The sequence below is a fragment of the Sprattus sprattus genome, assembly GCF_963457725.1.
Source record: "Sprattus sprattus genome assembly, chromosome: 13".
Lineage (NCBI taxonomy): Eukaryota > Metazoa > Chordata > Actinopteri > Clupeiformes > Clupeidae > Sprattus > Sprattus sprattus.
Window position 1 is genome coordinate 10,956,240 of NC_137911.1, and position 25,966 is coordinate 10,982,205.

Here is a 25,966-nt window from a genome sequence, read left to right on the forward strand (position 1 = left end):
CTGAGGCTCCTAAGCGTGACGGGAGCACAGAGAAAGCCTGGGAGGGCTGCTGTTCAACCAGGTTTTTTGGCCTACCATAAACATTTTTCAGAGCAGATCTACTTGGCAGATTCCTGCTGTTCCTTTTCCGCATCTGGGCAAGGTGCTAACAACACCAAGATCGTGGGGTTTGATTCCCAGGGAAGGCACATCGGCCACTAATAAAAATCTACCGTATAGCTTGTTCTGTTAGTGGCTTTGGATAAAAGAGTTTGGTAAACAAGTTCATGTTAACGTCTATTGTAAAATGAGGATTCCAAGGCCGGGATATGGGCTGTGGGAATGGGGAAGAATGGAGAGATAGGCAAATGAAAAGATGGTACCATAGATGTTTACCTACTTGCAAACAAAGGTCAATTCTGATGATATTGCCATGATTGCAGGGTAGAATAATATATCTGCTTTGTGTTGTTACACATGAAATTCATCAATCATCGTACTGGTGATTTTATTTTTCTCTGTGACAGTGAGGCACTGCCCGCGCTGAAATCGCATAGGCGTCAGCACATAATTACACAGGGACGGCAATGCAATCATTCTTGCAATTATGCATGAGTTTCTGTCCTCAGCTACGAGATGAAACGTGTTAGTTTTCCAATCGCTTCACTCCGAGTCGGCATTGAGGGCATTGTTTGCTCAATCACCAAGCCTTCAGACATTTACAGTGGTGATAAAAACACAAACAAAGATGTAATAGGGCCAAGCCATCACACACATCTGTTCCAAATGGGCTGGACCAAGGTAGTTTTATGTGCAAATGATCAACAACACTCATTCATGCATGTGATGCCTTTCGACACACTGATGAATCAATAGGTGTCCCTTTGATTAAAAAAAAAAAAACAATCTGAAAGAGTAATGAATATGCTTCCAGTAGCCTTGTGGACCCACTAAAGAAGCTCCAAGTGGAACAGAGTCAGAAATATGTTTCTACAGAGCCACAAGACACAAGTCTTCATTGCTGGGGTTTCATAGTGTTGATCTGTGCCACATTTTCTATATTACCGCCCAAGGAATGATAATGACAGTAATTGCTTTTGCTGGTTATTCTGTGCCCGTTACATGCCTTGGTATGTTGTACAAGTGATCTGAAATGAAAGGAGAAAATTGAATGAAAATTGAATTTGCAAATATATGATGCATAACTTTAATATTGTCCACAACAGGCCTACCATGACCTCACAGACTGGTATGTGCTGCCTGTTTGTCACAAGCACTTAGAAATTGCCTGTAGCCATATCTAATTATTCATGTTTTTTAATTTTTCATCATCAATACTTTCTTATCATTCTTTTTCCGATACCCAGCCCCCCTTCTCATTAAGCCTGAGCCTAGCATTCAAGCTGCAAGTAAAGCAATCGTTCCGCAGAGAGCTTGGATTTCATAATATGACTGTGGCTGTGGCCGCACTCCTTTATTTGGTGCGGCAGATGGGAGACAGCAGAGATGACAGCTTGGGCTCCAAGCTCGTCATGGCAGCAGGATCGCTCCGCTGTCTGCCTCAAAGACGCGTGCCGTTTTTTTATAATCTTTTATTCAGATCGATCAGATACAGTAGCATGTCAGCTGCGATGCACACTGTGAATAACTGACTTGTGCCGGTCTGTGCAGTTCAGTGACTCCTGTTTTGTGTGTGTGTGTGTGTGTGTGTGTGTGTGTGTGTGTGTGTGTGTGTGTATGTGTGTTTGTGTGTGTTTGTGTGTGTTTGTGTGTGTGTGTGGGTGTGGGTGTGTGTGTGTGTGTGTGTGTGTGGGTGTGGGTGTGGGTGTGGGTGTGGGTGTGTGTGTGTGTGTGTGTGTGTGTGTGTGTGTGTGTGTGTGTGTGTGCATTCATCACATCCTCGTATGTGTGCTACTCAAATACACAGGCATGTAAAAGTGCAAAAGAAGGTGGGTTGCATAATGTGTGCTTCAGTGGAGGCCTGTGCTTTCTACACTTGATTAAATCACATTAATCCTGCTTCCTAAGAACATAAAGCTGATATGCCAAGGAGTTGCTTTGAGTTGAGCAAGTAAATTACAACAAATCTTATTGTGCTTTGGGGTTGTGTGCCATCTGAAAATGATTGGAAAATAAGATGAACATGCAACCTCATTCTGATATGTGGTATGCATGTGAGCTTTGGGGTTTCATGTCATCTGAAAATGATTAGAAAAACAAGATGAAAATGCAATCTCATTCTGAAATGTGGAATGCATGTGGAAATTCATAAACATGCATTGGATTCAGAGAGCACAGAATTACTCAGCTGCATGTTTCATTTCTTCAACCCCTACCAAACTGTCCCTGACAGCAGCGGGCTCTGGGCCAGATCTGGCTCGGCTACGGCCCTGGTCTGACATTGACCCGATTTAGAGTCTGCATTATCTTGGTATCCCATTATTTTTCCATTTCCTCCTTCAACCTTTCGTATTGATACTGTGTGAAATACAATAACCTCCCGCGAGCCAAGAACCTCACGGCCAGCAATTTATGGAAATGACATTCCTGCGCTCACTTCCTACATGGAGAAATGTGAGACCTGCCCATTCCACATTGACGTTATTGGTATGTTAGGCTCCCGTACATGCGATGTAACACTTGACCTTGGATCACAAATAAATTATGCACGTGCTGTGAAACCCAACCCACAAGCCATCCCAGGGGCAACTTCCTTAAGCACGTCTCTCTCTCTCTCTCTCTCTCTCTCTCCTCTTGATTCATTATGCACGATCAAGCCCCCATAATAGGCCAGTTTGCAAACAACACAATGCGCAAAGTGCAACGTGAGACACCTGACACCATGCAGCACTTAAGTGCCAGCATGTGTACCTTCAGCTGTAAACAAAGAAAGGGAAAGGACAACCAAGACTAATCTCTCTTCATCCCAGCTTGGCCAGCAATGGGTAGCTTGCCAACAGACAAGGAAAAGAATACAAGCACACACACAGATGGCATGATGGTATCTGTACATGACTACCTGTCTGAAATGGAGAGGCAGCCACACAAATAAATGAGCATCCTGCTGGTGATGTAGGCTGTCAGAAAATTACTTTCAATTTAACTCTACTGGGTTTTTAACATGTTTAAGGCAACTACAGTTCAAAACTGGAGTGATTCTGTTGAGAATCATATACTGGTGAAGAGTGTCCCATCAACAAGGCAGACTGAGAGCTGAGAAGTGAGAGGGGCGCTCTTCTAACTTAATAATATCTGATGCCCATAACCCATGAATTTTATAAGAGAATGTCAGTCCAATAAAGATCACACTGACAGGCCGTCTCTACTGTCTGCCAACATCCTCAAAACCGTGACTTTTTCCAAATCCTTTAATGTGTGTGTGTGTGTGTGTGTGTGTGTGTGTGTGTGTGTGTGTGTGTGTGTGTGTGTGTGTGTTGTGCACCTGAGTATCTGTGTTTTGTTATTGTTGCCTGTCTTAATAAGGCATTATTTATCTCTATCAGTATGGGATGTAAAGTAATCCTGCAGAATCCTACATACCCTTCAGTAATCCCACTAAATCCTGCTTCAACAACATGTTCAGAGTCATTAGTAACAGTCGGACAAGCCAGAGATTGGTGAAATAATAAGCATTACTATAGTCTAAGAAATCTGAATAAGGGAAACAGGGATGGGAAAACAGGGAAAATACCCTATAGGCTACAATACAGTGTTATTTCAACATGAAGCAAAGCCAGTGAAATGGCATGGTACTCTCAGCACCCACTCTGCATGAAGAAGGCCTACTCTATGAAAATAAAATATCTAAACAGAAGAACAGCGGAGATCATGCTGCTGATGGTTTGCGGTTCTTGAGCCATGCTGTTGTAGCTACATTAAAGAATAGAGCAGAGGAGACATTTCACCCACTATATAAAATGTGTTGGGACTATTGCCCAGTATTGCCCAGTCTTATATGTCATGACACGTTTATCAAAATATCAAGGTAAGAGACATTTTAGACCAAAAAAAATCGAAACCCATTCCAATTCCGGTTTCTATTCATGTGCAGTTTTACATTTCCTGGTGGTCTTCTTTTTGATATAGATGGACCAACACTGTCCTCTGCAGTCCACATCTGGTACAGTGCACCATATCGCTAAGCACTGCCTCAAGTACCAAATAAAAAGACCGGCCGCTCCAACTGTAACTGTTTTTTTGTCTAGACATTTCTGTGAATTTCACCAAGAAAATATCAGTGGAGTAGTGCATCCCTCTGCAATCTGTTGGCATGCTATCTATTTCCTTTTGAGAGGGCTACAGACATTCCTGCCACAGAACAGTGGTGATTCTTACAAGCTTGTTACTTTTCTGCCATCTGGTGTACAGTTCTTGAATTGGACGTTTGTATCAGCTGAAAACTATTTGAGGTCTACAACTATTTTATAGGGAGGCTCCAAGGAAACAACGGTTTGTTTTACCACAAGGAAAAATGGTTCTTCCAACCCCCAATGATAACAGGATTATTCAGAACTCAAGTTAATTAACTGCGAATTAAGAAAAGTAATTAAACAATTAAGTAAACTAATTGTGATTATTAGCTTAATAAACAAGTTATTAGCCTACTAAAATAGTTGTCAAGTTGCTATTATTAGCCTACGTTACAGTTGGCTACGCAAATAACCTTTGTACACCATAGTTTCACGTGTTCTGATGCACTTCGCGGTCAGGACAGAACACACTAACCTGAAAGACATGAAATGTGCGCTCTCCACCAGGTATCCGACGACCATCTCATCTTCTCTTCACTCGCGCTTGCTGTTGCTATGCCAACTCAAACACATTAGACCATGAGCCAGCGTTCCCTCTGCCTGTCCTGAAAACAAGCTGTGCCTTTCATGCTAATAAAAGTTTGTCATGTAATCAGCCACATTTTTATGTACTTTAACTGGCGGTAATCTTGGGAAGTTAGCTATGCTCATGAAGCTTCTCAGAGAAATATGGCGTCTTGCTTAGTGCCAGATTTCCCAGCTGTGCTTCTCGCTTTGGAGCACTTGGGCGAGTTAGGTAAGAAATATTGTGCTTAGCTATGCACCTATCTTGCTTAGTTAACGTGGACTTTGTTAGTTGGTTAAATATCCTTCGAAATGTAATCTACTGGTAGCCAGCTAGATAGCTCAGTTGGCTCCACTGTGAATAATGTGTCCTGTCTCATTTTACGCATGACGTTGTTGAATGAAAGAAAAGCAGCTGAAAGATGAAGACGTCTCCTTCAGCCAAGAAGCAAGTCACCACCTGAGAGAGATAGCAACTGCAATTAAAGAGCTGGTGAATCAGATTTCACGTCCTTAACCTTAAAAAATTGATACAAAAACTTGAGATAAGTAACATGTAAAAACTGAAGAGCTCTCTTTTCTCAGGAGGCGTCCCGAAAGGCAGTCCACGAACAACTTGAGGTTGAAACTATTGAAAGTAGCAAAGTTCGTCACCAGGTTCTTCGTATTCGAGATGAAGTAGTCTATGAAATAACAGGTGGGTAGACATATCGAACATCGTAACCACTAGCTTTGTATGGCTCCGTCTGCAGAACGTAGCAGGATACCTGTACCCTAATATAAGGCTGTTTCAGATGGTGTGGCGGCAGCAAGAGATGTCAATGCAGCTCAGCTAAACCAACTTCAAGCTGAACTTAAAAACCTTATGGAAGAAATTGAGTCAATGAAAGTGGAACAAGGACTTCTTGAGGAGCAAAACGCACTGCTTTAGTAAGCTTGACGTACTTTTTAAAAAACAAGTAGGACTACCGGTGACACCCCCATCACAGTTGCATTTTACACTTCATAGAGTAGGCTAATTAAATCATGTGTTGTGGCTAAAATATGTCTGTTCTGTTTGTTTAATCTGTGTCGTAAGTTACTGATTCTTTATTTATTTATTTTCAATGTTCCAGTAATTTGTCACATTAAGGCCTTTAATCTGCAACAAAGCATTAAGTAGTATATTGTTCTCTTCATGATTTGGAACCTTTGGTTCAGAGCTGGTCACAGAACCAGATTTCAACAGATTTTTGCAAGGATACTGGGTTATATAATCAGGGTAGTTCCACTTGTCATCTCACAAGCTATTATGGACGATTATAAAGTTACTGGCCCTCAAATCCACTAAATACATTTAGAGTCGTTTCACCCTTAACTTTTTGTGTTACAGTCCAGAGAGAGAACGTGTGAAACGAAACCATGAAAATGTCATCAGCCTGCTCAACTTCCAACTGGCAGAGAAGGCCAGCAAGCAGATCTTGCTCAATGAGAAGATCAATGAGATTGAAGATGTGAAGGCCGAAATAGCCTGTGTAGAAATTATCAGAGCGGATCTATTCAATGACCTCACCCAGGAAAGGAACACATTCAAGGAGGCCAAAGACATTTTGGAAGCACAGGTACAGTATGTTCAGAATTTTGTATTTCACTTTTGAACATTTGCTTTGTGAAACGTTTGGTTTTCAGCTGACTTTTCTGTTGGTTTAGATTGAGCAGTGCGTGAATAGCATCCAACAGCAGAAAAAAAACAATGGCCACATACGCAGAGAACTGGATGTTCTTACAAGTGACATGCAGGAGAAGGAAGACCGGCAGGCTGATCTTCAGAATGTGAGATAAAAACAGATTAATTGCCAACAAATTATTTGCAAAGTTAAAATTACTTCCAATATGATGAATCATTGCCTGTGGTCAGTTCATTATCATTTTGTATTGGATTTTATGTTACAGACCATATATCAGGTTGAACTTATCATAACCAGACTAATATCAACAAAGAACAAATGTAAAGACCAACTCGGAGAGGAAATCAGGAAGTCTGTGAAGCTTGAACAAAACAGGTACACTGTATAAGAAGCAAGTTTAGATATATTGATCACCAGCCTAATGGTTCTTCAAAGAATCTATCATCAGAGGGGTGTCAGTGGGACGCATCAATAGCACATGATGCCTCTTCATCGACATCCATTTTTCAAGTAAATAACAGAAGAAAAAAAAAACATAATAACTAAACAAACTTCAGTAGAACATACCAACGCCACATGTCGGGTCACAGTTCTTTTATTGGCTCTTATTAGAAGTCAGAATTTCCTGAACATTATGATTCATTTTGACAGAGTGGTCCTTGAACAGGAGCTTGTGGAACTAGCAGAGGCTTTCAGGAAGAGAGAGGAATTCCTTCAGCAAAGCATTTTAGAGGTAAAAAGTCATGAATATGACCAAATGCGTTCCTCAGCTCCACAAAATACAAGTTTGGTATGAGTGGGCCATGTGGTATGAGTGGGCATATGCAGACATCATGCCTGGGTTTGTTTGTGCGTTCTTTTGTGGAAGGTGTGCAGCTCTTAATTAATTTTTTATTTTAACACAGGTGAAAATGGAAAGCCATACCCTGTTAGATGTCAGATTTGAGCCGATTGATTTCTCTGCCCGAGGCTGAACCTGCTGGTCTGTTTTGAAATTGAACTTTTTGAAAGAACCCCCCTTCAAAGACAATCTGTGCTGAGCTGACCTTTCATAGGAGTTGGGCCACTGAGCTGTCCTCTGATGTGCTATAGTTCACACAGTCAATGGGAGGCTTCAACCCAATAGACTTCCAAAGAATGCAACATTAAAATTAAACCAACTCTGTGGTGTTGCCCGTGCTCTCTGCCAGTCATTTGTGAGCTCATATAGGCTTATGGCCACAGTTTGTGAAAGTTTGAAAGCCTGAATAGGATATTTTGGTTTGACCTTAAACATACCCAAACCTTGGCCTTGGAAAAAGAATAACATTCACTGAATTCAGAGTTAATTAACACTGTGATCACTGACCACTGGCCTCATTGTGTGTGTGTGTGTGTGTGTGTGTGTGTGTGTGTGTGTGCGTGTGTGCGTGCGTGCGTGCGTGCGTGCGTGTGTGTGTGTGTGTGTTCAGACAGAAGAAGAGATAGAGCAGTGTCTGCTTTTGAATGCCATTCATCTTGCATCAGTGACAAGATTGACCGATCATTTCAACATCCAGAGAAAACTTGAGGATGATACCATGGCTGAACACAATGCCTTGGCTAGGCGGTAAGGCTAATTTCTATTATAATATATTTATCATAATATAACTCTTTTTAAAACAATTATATTTGTATATGATTTGTTTTGATTCATGAATATACATGTTTATCCATGAACATGCAATGAATTAATGCCTGAAAGCAAACTAAATGCTGTCCACTACCATAATGATAGGACAAGTCATTGTGTTCTGTGATATGTATTAGACTGGAGTGGTCAAAACTGAGACTGGAGGAACGCATTGCCTCCATTGCCAAGTATAAATTAGAAATCAAAGAAATGGAGGAGGGGATGAGACAACTCCATGAAACAACTGTGTAAGTCTGTCGCCAGTCTTATAAGTGTCTAGAGCCAAAGTCATATACAGTACAGTAGTTAACTGTTAACTGAAATTCAACTAAACTAATTTGGTGTGCCTGTTTTATTTAACTTTTTTGAACTGCATTTGCTTTACATTCACACAATCAAAGCATAGAATCACAGGTATTTTATTACGTAGTTTTCCACTGATGTTGTGTTTCCATTTGGCCATCTGTATATCATTTCAGAGTGAACACTGACCTGTTCAAGAGGAATCTTGAGGAGATGAAAGTACAGCTGGCAAAAGAAAAGAAGACCAGGTTTTGTGAACCCCTCAGATCTCCTCTCTTCAAAAACACCTCCAACAATTTGACTTCACATCTGTCATAGCACGAGATAATAATCTCTCTCTCTCTCTCTCTCTCTCTCTCTCTCTTTCTCTCCGTGGTCAGAGCGAAATGGGAAGTTGAGAGACAAGAACTCGGTCATTCTCTGGAGAACATGAAAGTAGCACACGAGGAGCACATGAGGGAGGTCAACGAAGCCATCGAGCAGACCAAGGCGCGAAGCCTCGAACTACGAGAAGAGGTCAGGCTGCTCTCTTCTTCATCCCCTTCCTCTTTTCATCCTTCCATTTCCTGTCTGTTTCCTCTACCCTCACAGTGTGTGTGTGTTATACTTACCCACATTGGCATTGTGGCATCTCAAACCAGGAGAAGAAGCTCCAGGACCACGTGTTTCTAGGTTCGCTGATAGAGCGTCTTAAAAAGATGGTGGCTGACGCGAGAGAGGCCACCAAAGCCATGGAGGTTTCCTGCATCGCTGAGATTCAGCAGTTTGAGGTAATTTTGAGGTTTGCACTGATCAGTGTTGCGATGAAAAACTAGGTAATGCCCTGTTGGATAGTGCCAGAACACACCAACCCATCATTACATGAAGAAATGTGTCTCTTGTACCTAAAGGAAGAAGCTGAGGCACTGACTGAACACCGGCTGGAGTTGGAGGAGCTGCTGAAGGCAGAGGAATCTGTCTTGTCAGGCGTGGAGGGCGAGTTTGACGTCGCCCAGGCCCGACACCAGACACTGACTAAAGACACGACAGGTAATCACCACACCTTTGCTCCCCAGCAGCCAAATATTCCATGCTAACATTTGATCGTTATGTATTCATTGATGTATAATTCATACACGCTTGCATGTACTACCTTCTCACTTTCAAGCAACAACAACAGCATTGTTTCCACTTCCATCTATCGCTGGTCATTTTCTCTGTGCGTTTCAGTATTCTCAAAGTTTGTGTCTTGCTGATATGTCATTCCTTCTCTTTCTTTTTTTTCAGACCTGAAGCATAGAAGGATGCAACTGGAGCTCTGTATTCAGGATACCCAAATCAACACTGCTATTCTTCTCATACCAAAGGTTCGACCTGTCCTGCATCATACCACATAACATAGAGGAAAATTTACTTTGAAATAAACACGTGACATTTAATCAAGTTCACATTCTACATTGGAAATATGCTCTTTGTTCTTCTCTAAGTATTTACGTATATGAAGTATTTAAGTAAATTAAGTTTTTGGTCCTTTAATATGGATGGGTGTCTTTTCCTGAATGTGGATGTGTCTGTTCTTGGATGTGTGAATATATTTGTTCTTGAATGAGGATGCATCTGTATGCATCTTGTATCTTGATGTGTGTGTTCTGGAATGTGGACGTGGATGTGTCTGCTGCAGGAGGAGCTGAAGCAAGAGTTGGTGGATCTAAGGAGGAGACGCATGGAGGTTCTCAAGTTCCAGGGAGAGCAGATGAGCGAGACAGAGAAGGGCATCTATGAGAATGGATTGATGCTGGAGCAGGTCAACCGTGAGAACTGCCGCTTACATGTAGTGAGTTTAAACTTTATTTGGATTGGTGTACTGTTCATGTATTGACTATTGTTCCAGATCAAGCTAAGATCATTGAATAGAGGCTGATATGCATTATTTTGCCCAGAACTAAGTTTAAAGCCTGTTCAAAGTGTTTGCCGCTGAACATTGACCCTTAGGGCCGGGTTCACTTAGTACAAAAGCATTTCCGTTGGGAAATATAGTTTGTACTTCAGTTACAGTTTTTATTCATTGTTTTACATTGAATTTAATTGTACAATAGGTTGTAATGTAAACTAAGACGTATTTTGGCAAGCAATTAAAAACAGTATCAGTGTATCAGAAGATTTTGAAAGAAATGTGTTCAAACAAACTGATACTATACTTTCCACCTCCAGTGCATTGAACAAATGAAAGAGGACATATTCAATGCCAAGCAAGAAAAAGTCAGACACACACAGGAGACAGAGTGGCTGAGAGAGGAAGTTCGATCTCTTTTCGGTGAGTCCTCACAAACACCAAGTACATAGCCTGAAGACACCCATTAAATCCGGCCTTTTTATGGCCCTCATCTGACTGATTTGGTACTACATGTGAGCACTCATTTTTAGTTTTGATGTTGTTGTATTAATACATGGCTTCATTGGTCTTTTAAAACGTCAATACAAATGGACGAATATGCCTGCATAAATAGTTATGGGGACACATAAAATAACCTGTTTGTAAAAATCTTCTTACAAATGGTACATTTTTACCATAATAGTTGGAATAGAATATGTATCGTCAAATGAAGATTTCAGTCTGAGTCTTGTATTGTTTGCCTTGTCTCTGTTTTCCAGAGGGCCTCGTTGATGCTTGGGTGAATGACATTGTGGTTACCAAGGCAAGTATTTTGAAAATGACAATATCTAAACATTCTTAATCACTTAAATTGTATTAGGGCCACAGATGAAGGTCTGTCTTTATCCCCTACCTACCATATCTTTAAATGTTTACAATAGCGTATTAATTATTTATTAACAGACTAATCATAACTCCCTTACCAGGAATCTACTGAGAGGGATCAACATATTTATGGTGCTATTAACAATCTACTGATGAAGCTGGCAAACAGGCAATACCAAATTGGGAGCATCGCTGATGAACTAAAGGAGGAGTTTGGGGCCTTGACTGCCCTCTTATCACCTCCAAAACTGTAATGATTTGAACTGTTGTTTGTATATCTTACTTTAATCCTCTTGAACTCACTCCTTTAACTCAGAGTTAGGCTCTGTGAAGCAACAGTGTTTGCCCTTTACCCTTGGTACCATATTCTGCAACACTTCATCCCTCTCATGCATCATTCATATCTATTAAAGTTATATCTGTTGATATGGAAGAAAACAGAACAGAGGCTGAAGTGTTTTCAATTTTAGGGTGTGTGAATATTTATCTAAAACTAAGGAATCCACAGAAGAATCCACATGTGAAATAGATCTGGCACGGATGACTAGGGGTGTTCCAAAGACAGTCAGTGCAAAACGAAGACCACATTTGTTATATTCAAATAACCCTATAAAAATAATAATTGGGGGTCCACCATTCGTGTAGTGAACAGAGAAGAAACAGAAATAAGACATGCAGTTAACAGGTTACATTTTTATTTCTAGATCAGACTAATTCAAAGACTGATCAACTGGGACTGTCAAACTCACATTCACCAGAAACAAAATGCGGAATTACATGCTTTATGAAAGCTGTCTTATGCTTTTTTTTTCAGCACCTCCATTTCCTGTCTGTCTGTCTTTCACGTCTGTGTGTGCACATACTGCAAGCAACGAAGCAGAATATTTTTGGCACTGTGTTTAAATACTCTTCATTCTGTCGAAGAATTAACTGCTTAAACTGTGATACATAGATATACATATTTGTACTCTCTCAAGTATAATCATTAACACAACAGCGAACACTTAGAATACAAATGTTTGGATGGATAAGGCTTCAACAGAAAATTCTCACTTTTTATAGGTAAAAGCTTTATAGGAGATCCAGCAAAATACACTTACATACCATTTAACAACATACAGTACTTGCAATATAAATAAAATATTCTTTACAGTTATGTACAATGAGAGTGAACAGTTTGAAAGTGACATTATAAATATGCCATTCTTCTCTTCAATCAATTTCTTTAATTTTAAAATCCCATACAAACACGCGTCTTCAAAACAAGAATACGCTTTGAAATATAATTCCACCCATTCCATTCAACGACTATTGTGACCAACACTGTACATTTGTTCACCCATTCACCTGTTGACAGAAACGACAAAAGAACAGCCATCTTTGCAGTGCAACCCTCTGGGACAAATGAGCAAGTCCTTCTGGATCACCAAAGCCACAAGGCCCACTGCCTTCATATTTATGGCCTTGACAGACTGGGACTCCAGCGGACACTGCGAAACCTCCTAACTGGTGGTCAGTGCCCATTGCCTCCCTCTGATATGATCCTATTAGGTTCAGTGAACCTGGCTGTGAGCAGGTAGAAGAGAGCAGGGCCAGGCACAAGGGCCAATAGGGGCAGATCTTGCTCCAGCTTATCCAATCGGGAGATGGAGATAATGCCATAAGCATGAAGGAGCCAATGACTGAAGAGCACCACCAGTCTCTTCTTCTTGGCAACAAGGTTTTTGAAAGACTGAGACAAAGGATAAATATATATTAATAGAGAGAATTGCACAAAATTGAAAGCTGAAAAATGTTCAATGCTACATAACATTTTTGCAGTTATTATGTGGGTGCCTCACCTGTATTTCTGAAGCGGACATGTATACCGCCAGTGTGACCAGAGACAAAACAAGAATAATGTATGGAAAGGCATAATCTAAGGAGGAAAAAAAACAATGTTAATGGTACTCAGAATCAATCAATTATACCGTCCTAAGGCATTCCGTGTCATTGTCAACACCTTAACTATTTAAACGTTTAAAAACTATTGAAATGCTAAATGAATATCTCTGCATGGTGCATTGCTACTGATTCCTGTTGAACCCATGCCTATCGACTAGTTATTGTACTTACACAGAAGGCCTCCTCCCACAGCCTGCAGCACCGTGAGGATGGGGAAAAAGTAGAGAGCCGCATAGATGCTTTTGAAGCGGTCTGACTTCCCCAGACCACAGGCAATCTTCTTCACCAGGAGTGGCCTCAGCATCATCATGAACACCAGGCAGAAAGCGTAGTAGATCAGCACTATTGTGTATCTGGAGTAAAGGGGGAACTTGTTAATGCTGACAGTTAAAGGGAGACATTGAATATTTTTACCTGGGCCCTGTTTTCCTTTCTTTTTAGGTCCAGATTTTTACTAGGGACTACGTCGGTCCAGTATGGGGTTAAAACGCTGTAACCAGCAACAGCAAAACGTCTATATAATGTGAACCCATGGGGCGAACGTCTGCGTTTTTGGCCTTCCCAAAAAGATGGAGGAAATAGGGCCCAGATTTGAAAAATCCAAAAGTTTCCCTTTAACGTGATTAATATGGGTATTCTGTTTCCATTTAGATATTACAGTATTTTTAGGAAGAGTTTACATGGAATGGACAAAGTTAGGCATTGCTATAAGGGATCTCTTACCAGAATACAATTATGTGCTTGGCTAGGTGTAACTGAAAAAGTGAACACAGTATAGGATCTGAATTAAGTAGTTTAAATTATTTACTTCTGCCCTGATGTCTAAAAGATTTTCAGCATAAGAATGTAAATTGTTAAATGTAAATGCCAATTCCTCAGCATGTATCAAAGCAGCACTTCTCACAGTGGGAACACAGCTTCCTGGGTGCAGTGTAAGGTGGTGACGTAGTCCGGGCTTGGATTGTAGAGCATGGTATACCAATCAGAGAGCATCTGGACACGGCAGGAGCGGATGGACAGTGCACCCACAGGGTCGCTCACCAGCAGAGTGACCAGTGCAGCCGCGCTGCACTCAAACAGGGCTGTGATGTGCTGGAAAAGAGCACTGGAACTATCGAACAGTGCAGGGGAAAAAATATTCAGTAAAGTTGGAAATGTGCACAGAACTACTTGGGTTCATTTTGTTCTGCTTGGTGATATTGGGAACAGCCCTTTTGGCCTTTTGACCAGCCCTGAGTTAGTCATTTGGCTGTGGCAGAAAGGCAGCAAGCACTTTCAGTGGCCACCTTTGATGTTTTGAGGGCATTGACATTTAGGATTGAGTAAGCCTACCTTTTCTTCCCAGAGTACCACTCTATGAAGAACCAGTGCAGGACAAGAGGAAGCATCGCCATGAAACCCAGGTAGAGCCAGTCATAGAGGTCTGGGGTCTCGCTGCATTTCTCACAAATCTTCTGCATATTTGTCCTCTCCCCCCTTGGACATACCTTCCATTGAAAATGTGGAGAGAGAAAAAAAGAAAAAAAACAGTGGAAAAATATGTTTTATTTCACCATCCAGCTTTTCATATTTCCTGCTCTTTATACAGTTTTCTTAATAAAGTCTGGACAACACTGTAGAATTTGACAAAGTAAATTGAACCTGCAGCAAAGAAACATTTAACATCTAGAGATGCATTTCTGGAAGAAAAACACGTTGTGTAACTGCTAAACAGCAGCAAACCAGAATATGACTAATGATTAATTAGCAACGTGTGATCACCTCCTCAAACAGTTCCTGCAGAAAAGATAAAATCGTGTAACTGAACACTGAAAGGGGCACCAGCCCCTAGGTAAAGCACAATTCAAATCTCTTCCATTTAAATCTGCATACACTTGTAGTGGAGGATGCTTTACACCCTTGAGTAGTGGCAATTATAGCTGGATCGAGATCTTCAGACCTCAGGGGAAAGACCCCAAATTCCACAGCTCTGATCTTGGATGAAAAACCTCTCCTTTCGCCTGTGATCGTAGATCCCAGCGTAACGGCAGGCGCCAAGGCTGACCACATAGCAGCTTCACAATCTCTGCTAACCAAGACTTCCCTTTCCACTTCGCAGCTATTAGAATCAGTGAGTACCTCCCCTCCCTCTGGATGTTTCTGGAATGAGATCTACTGGGGAAAATGCATATAAAAGGACACTTGGCCAGGCATGGGCCATCGTGTCCACTGCTAAAGGCACAGTCTGACTTGATATTGAATAATAAATCTTCTTGGCAGATCACTCCAAGTTCTGAGATACATTTAGAGCAGGGGTACTAAATAGGCGGACCGCGGTCCGGATCCAGACCCAAACGCAATACAATTCGGACCGAAGCCAAAATCAACATTCTAAATTAATCTAATCATGATACAAGCGAGTTTTCATTTGTGCGTGATTTCGGCCTATATATTTGCTTCTACTCAGTTTGGTTTCTATCTTCCGTGTTCAATCCGGAGGTCCAATCAGTAGCTGTAATAACAACATCACTATGACAACTCACTCATTCAATGTTGGCCGCGAGCTCTGTGGGTCACGCAGGTTGTGTGTGTCAATGGCAACAAAGCGGGCAGATCGACTTGTGAATGGTATGTGTTTCTCAGTAAATGAAAATCATGGTGTGCTCTAAACCCGACAAAAAAACGAAAATCGCGAATTAAGAAAGAGTGGACTGACAAGTATGCATTTGTGCTGCCTGTTGGGAGCACAAAACCAATGCATTTGTGCTGCCTGTGGGGAGCACAAAACCGATGTGTTTAATCTGCAACGAGACAGTTGTCCTTGTCAAAAGTGCTAACGTGATACGTCTCTATGAAACAAAGCATGCACACTTTGAACAAATGTACAATCAGATCTCTGAGGTTAGGGCCAGAAACCATCTGCAATCAACATACCAAGCAACATGCAGTTTAATTGATAGATCAGACACACAACAAGAGCATGCATAACTCAACATAATGAGTCTGCCTTTTCAACTATAAAAATAATAATAATACAGGAGCACACACACTAATGAACATTTACCTCAGTGCCTTGGCCTGGCCCTCACACCTTTTATGCCCAAGTTTAAAGCACAAAAAAGGTGTCACCTTTCACACAGATAAGGCCAGACCACATCCCCTTTGGTGCATAGTTTGAACGTTTTCGATGTTTTTCGATTTTGACCGCCACTGTTCCAGACCTTGGACTGAACGGAATATTTGGCGAGTGGACCTTTTGGGTTTCCAATTGAGCACCCCTGATTTAGAGTGTCTTGCATGCACATCATGTTTAAGATTTAACTACAGATTTTCAATCAGGTTTACTGCAACACATTCCAAAAGCTACAGTTTGCATTTCTTGAAGTACTTCATGGTGTATTTTGAAGTATACTTTGAATCACCATCCTGTAGAGACCAACATCTTGTAGGCTTCGGTGTCTTGACTGGCTGCATGACATTTGCATTCTAAATTTGCTGATAATTAGACAAATCCATTTTCCCTTAATTATTATGGTTTTTCCTGTGTCACTAGCTGAAAGAAAATCCCTCGATCATCACATGCTTGTCAAGGGGTTCTTTTCATCAAATGCTGGCCCTTGCTCGCTAGAGGGGGGTGGATTAACATCCAATTGACATAGGGTATAATGTGACTAAGGTTAATGAAAACAAGTTTATTTGATCAAATCGCACTTGTTGAGATTTTATAATCCGCATAACACAGTAATGAAATTGTGCGCAGACTCGCATTTCTTTAAGCCAAATTGTCATGAAGGCACTTAAATACGAATGAGTTGAATGGAAACCTAGCTAATGTTTGAGCAAGCAGCACTGCACAGTAGAATGGTGCACTACCTCACCTGTGTCAGATAATCTTCCTTTGCTTTTGAGGCATAGAAAGGGTTTGGTTGGCCTTTCTGTCCAGCAGAAATGCAGTTTTATTTGGTAGTGTTCTTGTTCCTCAAGATCTCATCTTGACCTTCACAGCTAATAACCATTTCTTGATAATATTTGAGTCATTTGAAATTGCTGACATCTTTTAAAAACCATCTGCTGTTTGTGTGTTGCCACAAAATTTGAGAAGTCAGAAAAATCATCAGCTTCTGGAATTTTGTTTTTAAGTGAACATAGTGAATGACAATTATTGACCTGTTTTACATGTCCTAAAGAGTCCTGTTAATACATGTTAATTTGCTGAAGGGGCTGTTTTTACTTCAGAAATTAACAAAATACAGATTTTGCTCAGGGTCCTCCAACTTTTGCATACAACTGTACAATGAACACTGGCGGTAAAGGCTGGCAATGGTGAATGCTTTGTGAAGACTCAAAATAAATCCTGAATTATGCCTAATGTTTAAATGGGACATACAGGAGGACTTACCCCACACTCTCCTTCAATTGATCCATTAGCCATCAGGATTTTCCCGCAGTAAAGGCCCGGACAGGTAGAACTCATTGCAACAGCTGGAGAAGATGAGTATCATCGGTAAAGCAGAACAGGTAAGGATAGCTAATGTTACAGTTTTCCCATCCTCAGCGCAATCTAGTCAGAGATTCATAATATAATGTTGATAGTCCGCAAGATAGCTGTTAAGTTTTTTGAGAAATGTCTCCTAAAATGTGTTTGAAAAGGTAGATAATTAATGATGACCTTATTAAGATGCAACCTGTAGCTCACAAGACAGTTAGCTGGTCAGCTGAATCCATAATTACCATTTGCTTAAGGCCATGCTAACATGATATAAAATACAATAACTACACTAAAATACATACACGTCTTTGACAGTGTAAGGTTCAGTTTATTCCTCATAGGATAAGTAAATCTGCTTGTCTAGAGGTAGTTACCTCCATATATATGACAAACCTAACGTTAACCTATCCTGTCGAAGGTTAGCTATGCTAACGTTACATTTTCTAGCTTACGTTTGTTTGACATGATCAGATTGACAATAAGATCCAGCAACACGCTATTCGTGACAGACCCAAGGTATCTCCATCGGAATTTACATACCCATAATAAATGCTGCTATACATCCAAAAGATGTTTTAAGTGAGTTCCTGTGGCATTTGGTCCACAACCTACGAAAGCAACCAATATCAGCAGCACTAACACCGGAAGACTGATAGGTCTTCTTCCTTCTTCGAGGTTTGCACGGGATTCTTTTTTACTGCAACCTTGAACTCAGCTACGCCATCTGCTGTAGTGGAGACAAAAATAGGCGTATCAGTAATGCTTGACGTGCCACTTATTTTTGTCTGGAATAATGTTAAAGGCACCCAGTGCAACTTTCGAGGCTTAAAAATAAACATTCAATTTCTAGTCTTTTTTACACGTAGTAAGTTTCAATAACTCCATACCATTACATACCGACATTCAAGCAGCAAAGATGAGACGTCGTTGTGTGGTGAGAACTGATAGAAAATCGATAACAACAACAATCGCCGCCATTTTCTTTATTTTTTTTTACCTGCAATAAATAAAGCAGGCTTCCAGTCAATGGAAAAATGGCTTCTCCCCACCAGCGATTGTTGTTGTTTACGATTTTCTATCAGTTCTCACCACACAACGACGTCTCATCTTTGCTCCTTGAATGTCGATATGTAATGGTATGGAGCTATTGAAACTTACTACGTGTAAAAAAGACTAGAAATTGAATGTTTATTTTTCATTGAATGTTTACATAAAGTTGCACTGGGTGCCTTTAATATAATATTTTTTAACAAACATATTGTCTCAGTTTGGCAAGTGATGTAGACACGATTCATTATGTGTTTTAATTAAAAGTTATCTGGAAAACTGACAACCTAGTAAGCACAGAATCAGAAACAGCTAGCAAGTTAAGGGATTCTGGCTTAGCAATGAAATCAGTTGGCAAATCAGGTAAAATGGGCCACAAATTTCAAGTATGATAAAATAGACCAACTTCTGCATTGACTAAAAAATGAATAGATGAATTGTGTTAAGTTTTAAGCTATGACACATTTTTATTATGGTTGGCCATAAACATGACACAATGTAGCCTAGTGGCCGAACACATAAAGTGCACTTAAGCCACAAATAGCCCACTCACTCATATGCAAACTCATAGATGGACACATAGATTGGTGCTCTCTCACTCAAACATGTTCAAGAATGCTCAGATAAGAATTTAGTATGTTCAATTCAGTGCAGATGTATTGTCATGCTGTCGCTGGGCATTTATAATACAAATGGCTTATTTACTGTATAAACTGTTTATATTGGAATTATTATTGATAGCATATGTGGTCATTTTGTATAGTTGCCAAACATGAATCAACTCATGAAAGTATGAACAGCCTCAATTAAAATGGCTGACAAATAATACTAAAAAGGCTGACTGCTGAGAGGCCAAGAGACAGCCATGTTGTAAACAAGATTGAAGAGGAGTTTAAGACTTTAGGGTGGCTGGCTGGTGAGTGAGAACACACCGTCCAGTCAGGATTCACAGTTCACAAGAAACATTTTTTTAAATGCTCAGTCAAAAAATTATTCCATGTGCCACATAATAAACTCTGTAACTGTACATCATTAAGCACAACATAAGGTCTTAGCCTACACAGGCAATACATGAGCATATAAACTCAGGAGCATTCACAGTTAAAGAAACACTATGCAACAATGACACTTTGAGTTATGGTTTTATAGGCAACCAGTTTAGGTACCATCCTCAAATTCATTTTGATAGCATATGGTCATGTAAAGGACAGATAAAAGAAAAGTGTCTTCCCTACTTGCCATCCAGGATATACCCTATGAAGTTCTGTGTCACCGCCGGGTACACCCAGCAAAAATGAAAGAAAAGCTTTCACATGCATGACATTGCCAGCTAAACTGCCAAAGCAGTGTGTTGGCAAGCTTCTATCAGTGTCAGCTGGGCTGTTGGTGGTGTTTGCAAGGCTTTTGCATGCCTTCAGGGAATTAGCTTAGTAGGAACAGAACTCTGTATTGCTGTTTTAAGGCAACAAGGTTAAGTAAGGGATAATGTATAGAACGAGGAGGGGTGTTGCTTCACCCTGAAGGGGCTTATTTTCCCGACAATGACCAGCGTTCTATACATTATCCCGCTTATTATACGGCTACTTGCCAAAACAAAAAATTAGCCTTACACAGTGTGTCTTTTTACAATGTATTTGTTACTATACGTAGTGTTAAAAAGCAGAAAAATAGTTCGCCAAAGACGTTGAACTTCAAAGACGTTGAACATTCTTTAGAACACAGCTGCTCAACCGTCCGCTGAAACTCCATTGATAAGTTACCGGACTACTTGCGGAGTGCTACGAAAGACGTGAATCAGAGTCAAAAAGGCCACTTTTCTTGACAGCGGTCATTATTGCATAGCAACGGTCCGCTATCGGTTAATAACGGACCGCAGAACGTTGGGAAGCCCCATTCAAGTGCAGCATTAAAAAGAGCCGTGTAATAAGGTAACTTCTATACATTATCCCTTACATATCAGTCCTTTGAAGTACAAGCAAAAAATAACTTCCATGGCTCAAATAACACACACAGGAGGAGCACATGCAGCAGCATTCAGGTTCAGTGTCTCTGAGTGAAAGGAAGGGGCTGTGGGCACAGGTGTGGCTAAGATTGGTGGACCTCTCTGGCAGCATCTGGGGTAAATGTACATGGGTCTACAATCAGACGAAAATTGTTAGTTTTGATCGTGACCAAATAATTCTATCTCGGACTCATCTGTCCAAAGAAGGGACTTCCAGAAGGCCTTTGGTTTATCCAAGTGCTCTCTGGCAAAGTTGAAACGGGCAGTTTTGTTCTTTCTTGAGAGCAGAGGCTTCCTTCTAGCAACCCGATCATGAATGTCATGTCTATTAAATTTCCGTCTGATTGTAGACGCATGCACATTAACCCCAGATGCTGTCAGAGAGGTCCGAAACTCTTTAGAGGTGATGTGTGGGTTGACTTTTACCTGATTTATCATTCTTGTGGTGCTTCTTGGTGATGGTCTTGATGGGCGTCCACTTCTAGGCAGAGATGCAGTCATGTTGAATGCCCTCCATTTCTAAATCATTTGTCTTGGATGGATGGATGGAGCTGGAATCTTTTGGAGATGGTCTTAAAGCTTTCCCAAGACTGATGGGCTGTCAGAACCGTCTTCCTGATGTCCTCTGATATCTCATTTCCTCTCTGCATTGTTGAGCTGTGTTGGTACACCGTGGCACTACAGTAGTTTGGTTGGTTTCCTCTCTCTTTTAATCTGTGTTGCCCAACCCTTTTTCTAAGGATGTCTCAGTTGATTGGTTTGCTTAATTGACTAATTTAGCACCCAAATATGTTTCGCCGAATCTGTCACCTGCTTGACTTTACCAATGCAGCTGGGGGTTCACTTACTTTTGAAAATACACTAATTCCATGTTTCATGTAGTTTTTTGGTTACTCAAACAATTCTCTCTAAACAAGTACATGCAAATGATAGACATAAACCTGACATTTCATTTATGGAAAATTGGTGATGAAAAAAATGAAAAATCATGGTAAAACAACAGAAAACTCTTAAGTGCTCAAAGGGTTCACATACTTTCAAGTGGCACTGTAGATCGTTGACACACAGACTGATCCATTTCAAAAGTTTATTTCTTTTAATTTTGATTATTATAACTGACAGCTAATGAAACCCAAAATTCAGTATCTCAGAAAATTAGAATATTGTGAAAATGTTCAATATTGAAGACTCATGGTGTCACACTCTAATCATCTAATAAACTCAAAACACCGTCAAAGGCTTCCTGAGCCTTTAAATGGTCTCTCAGTCTAGTTCAGTAGGCTACACAATCATGGAGAAGACTGCTGACTTGACAGTTGTCCAGAAGACGATCATTGACACCCTGCACAAGGAGGGTAAGACACAAAAGGTCATTGCTAATAAAGCTGGCTGTTCACAGAGTGCTGTATCCAAGCACATTAATGGGAAGTTGAATGGAAGGAAAAAATGTGGTAGAAAAAGGTGCACAAGAAACAGGGATAACCACATATTTGAGAGGATTGTGAAACAAAGCCCATTCAAGGGAGATTCACAAGGAGTGGACTGCAGCTGGCGTCAGTGCTTCAAGAGCCTACACACACAGACGTATCCAGGACATGGGCTTCAACTGTCAAGCCACTCTTGAACCGGAGACAACATCAGAGTCCACCTGGCTATGGACAAAAAGGACTGCACTGTGGTCCAAAGTTGCTCTTGGAAGATCCAAGTTGCTTGAGGTCCAGTGTAAAGTTTCCACAGTGAGTGATGGTTTGGGGTGCCATGTCATTTGCTGGTGTAAGTCCATTGTGTTTTCTCAGGTCCAAGGTCAGCACAGCCAGCACAGTTTTAGAGCACTTCATGCTTCCCTCTGCTGACCATCCTATGGAGATGTGGATTTCATTTTCCATCAGGACTTGGCACCTGCACACACTTCCAAAGGTACCAGTACCTGGTTTAAGGACCATGGTATCCCTGTGCTTGATTGGCCAGCAAACTCGCCTGACTCGCAAACTCGCGAGACAACAGACCCAACAACGCAGAAGAGCTGAAGGCCACTATCAGAGCAACCTGGTCTTCCATAACACCTCAGCAGTGCCACAGACTGATTGCCTTCATGCCACGCGGCATTGCTACAGCAATTCATGCAAAAGGAGCCCCGACCAAGTAATTAGTGCTGTACATGTTCATACTTTTCAGTAGTCCAAAATTTCTGTGTTAAAAATCCTTTTTTCTATTTGTCTTCAGTAATATTCTAATTTTCTGAGATACTGAATTTTGGATTTTCATTAGCTGTCAGTTATAATCATCAAATTTAAGTCTGTGTGTAATGAACATATATCAAATATGAGTTTCACTTTTTGAATAGAATTACTGAAATAAATCAACTTTTTGATGATATGAGCTAACAATGCTTCATCTGCAAGAACATACAAACTTTAAGTATCAGGTTACAGAAAATGTTTAATTCAACAAACAATATTTGAACGTGAAACATTTAATTTGTCTTTCTATTTTCAACATAAAATTGCATAAGTAAACTTACTCTGCACTTGTTTGTGGACTTTTGGGAGTGAACTTTTTGGATTCATGCACATTTCAGTGGTGTTTAAGTGTCGTCAGTCCATATCCCTTGTCCGGGATATATTTTTTTTGTAGGATATGTTTACATTTGATTTAAATTCAACCTTTTTAATACATTCCTTTTACTTACATGATAGTATTGCTGAGGTATTTTAGAATATATAATCAGATATTCCATTTGTTTTTAGTTAAGGGAAATGTACAAAAACATCAAGGCATGTCAGACAACTTAGAAAAGTCTAAAAGGCATTGAGGTTAAGGTCGATAAGATACTTTATCAAAAAGGGGCCCAATATACCTAACACCTTCGATGCTGTGGTGGCTATTTTGCTGATCAGCTTGCAGTGAAACCCATGAAAGACTGGGTTTCTGATGAATGTGATATAGATGAAATAAAATAAACCCTGTTGAATCTAAAGTTATCAACAAAAACAATGTAGCCTACTGCCATATTCCAAGAAAACAAGTAGGCCTAGCCTAAACGTAAAATAACTCGATAGCGCGGAAACTGGTGAATTCTTGAACCTAGGTAAGTGTTCTCATTTTATTTGCATAAGTAGAGAAGGCTAAGGCTGGCAAATATAAAACATTAGGCTACATTTGGTACAAGATTTCTGGATGAAGATCCGTTCAATGGATTAAATGAAGCCAGGGTTCCCGGGAGAATATTTTTGACCAGGGTACAAAAGGCTATGGCTTTAATTCATGTTAAATTAAACATTTTAATATTAATTCCTGTTCATCACGTTAACAGCCGCGGACGTGTTTGTAGGTTATTAAGATTTTTCTTATGTCACATCATGCATGCGTAGGCTACAGACAGAAAATAAAACCAATCTTCGCTGAAAGTGCGTAATTCTGAGGAGCAAAGATCATCATTTGCTGCCATGGCAACGGCTTTAAACGTCATGCAGAAGTGGAATGGCTTGGATTTGTACGCCGAGCAGGCGGATGGGGAGGAGAAAAAGCCATATACCAGCCCATAATACCATGCCCGAATTCGGAAATGTATACAACTTCGGCTGAGTGGAATGACTTAGTGGTAGCTTAATTTTGCGACAGCCAAGAAGATTCGCTTTTAAAATAAGACTTAACCTGTAGGCAAAGTGTTTAGGCCATAGTATTGCAAAAGGGATGAATCCTCATCTATTTCGTGGATGCTCCCTAACTGTGTCCGATGGATTTCCCAACGAACGCTGCTTTGCTCGGCAACACCACCGTTGCGGACAACAATTCTGGGACAAATTTCATGCTGGAAATGGTGACCCTGAGTACGGTTCTGAACAGCTTTGGTACGCCGAACACCGTCGCGAACTTCACGAGTTCAGGCGAACATATCCAGCCAGATACACCCGTGATGAGCACCGAAGGGAATTCGGTCCTCCGTGGTATAGCTGTGGCCGTGCAAGCACTGTTGCTCCTTGCCATTTTCCTTCTCTCCAGTTTAGGTAACTCGGCAGTTGTCATAGTCATAATTAAACACAGACAACTAAGGACCGTAACGAATGCGTTCATCATGTCCCTCTCCCTATCTGATTTCCTGACGGCCATTCTTTGTTTACCTTTTTCCTTCGTGATGCTTTTTAGTAAAGACGGGATGTGGCTGTTCGGGGACCGTTTCTGCATTGCAAATGGTTTTTTCAACACTTGCTTCGGCATTATTTCTACCCTGACAATGACACTTATCTCCTTTGACAGATTTTATGCCATTGTGCGACAGCCACAGGAAAAGATTGGTAGGCGGAAGGCCATTCTGCTGTTGGTGGCAGTGTGGGTATCGGCGGTGTTTTTCTCCATCCCCTGGTACCTGGTGTTGCGAACATCAGGGCAGCCGGTGGTTCACAAGAGGGGCTTCTACCATTGCATGTATGTTTTTCACTCTGGCACGTCTCGGATGGGAACTGCGTACAGCATATCTCTCATTGTGGTGTGCTACCTCCTCCCCTTCGCCCTTATGTGTTTCTGTCACTACAACATCTGTAAGACGGTCCGCCTGTCGGAAATCAGGGTGCGGCCAGTGACCACGTACGCACACCTGCTCCGTTTTTACAGCGAGATGCGCACGGCCACTACCGTGCTCATCATGATTGTGTTCATCATCTTTTGCTGGGGTCCATACTGTCTCATGGGAATCATCACCGCCTTGGGTGACTATTCTTTCAACCCGTCAATGGACACGGTCGCCATCTGGATGGCCTGGGCGAACGGTGCCATAAACCCGTTGATATATGTCATACGGAACCCAAACATATCCTTGCTGCTCGGTCGAAGTCGAGGAGAGGGCTACAGGACTAGAAACATAGCTGCGTACCTGTCAACACAAACACAGAGCCGTGAGGTCAGGACGAGAGCAGACCGGATCAGAGACCGATACGTGAGTAGGCACGGAACCAACAGCAGGCTCTCCTCTTCAAGCCCGGCCAACGGGGGGGAGATTGCCATGTGGGCTTGCAAAAACCCGGCTGTGTTCTTCTGTCGAGACGGCCAACCTGACACTGTGTCCGAACCTGCTGTGCCAAAAGTGGAGACCGCTGACACGAGTCTGTAGCCTAATGAAACGACTATAATTTATTTCTTTGACATTTGTCCTGTTTTTGTTAAACGTTTACCAAAAATGGCCCCCATGAATTCACCAGTTTAAGCCAATCCCAGAATCTATACTGGAGTGACTTTAAGAAGATCAAGTGCCAAACAAAGAACAAATCAACAGTTTAGAATGTAATTCATTGTTAATATAATTCTACGATATATTTTTTATGAAGTGCCAATATGTGTTTGGCTTTCCCACTGTGAAC

At 41.1% G+C, this 25,966-nt stretch overlaps 2 protein-coding genes across 2 annotated transcripts; one reads left to right on the forward strand and one right to left on the reverse strand.

Moving 5' to 3' along the window:
• Positions 1–11,960: 11,960 nt before the first annotated feature.
• On the reverse strand, positions 11,961–18,202 carry jkamp (jnk1/mapk8 associated membrane protein). The gene is made up of 7 exons (XM_080850024.1): positions 18,104–18,202; positions 17,474–17,556; positions 14,428–14,582; positions 14,000–14,206; positions 13,267–13,448; positions 12,993–13,069; positions 11,961–12,883 (listed from the first exon to the last, which is right to left on the reverse strand). The coding sequence occupies exons 1-7, from the start codon at positions 18,105–18,107 to the stop codon at positions 12,665–12,667; spliced, it is 927 nt and encodes a 308-aa protein (XP_080706150.1). The 5' UTR covers positions 18,108–18,202; the 3' UTR covers positions 11,961–12,664.
• A 6,146-nt stretch (positions 18,203–24,348) lies between these two features.
• On the forward strand, positions 24,349–25,719 carry gpr135 (G protein-coupled receptor 135; the record flags this gene model as incomplete). Its single annotated transcript, XM_080849671.1, has 1 exon — positions 24,349–25,719. One exon carries the CDS (start codon positions 24,349–24,351, stop codon positions 25,717–25,719), a length of 1,371 nt encoding a protein of 456 aa, XP_080705797.1.
• Between the last annotated feature and the right edge of the window lie 247 nt (positions 25,720–25,966).

Bases quoted from the DNA above. Each gene is read 5' to 3' on its own strand.
- jkamp (XM_080850024.1), bottom strand. The intron at 13,070-13,266 runs GTAAGTACAATA...TTTCCTCCTTAG, and splicing joins TGTGGGAGGAGGCCTTCTGT to ATTATGCCTTTCCATACATT. The intron at 12,884-12,992 runs GTGAGGCACCCA...CCTTTGTCTCAG, and splicing joins TGTCCGCTTCAGAAATACAG to TCTTTCAAAAACCTTGTTGC.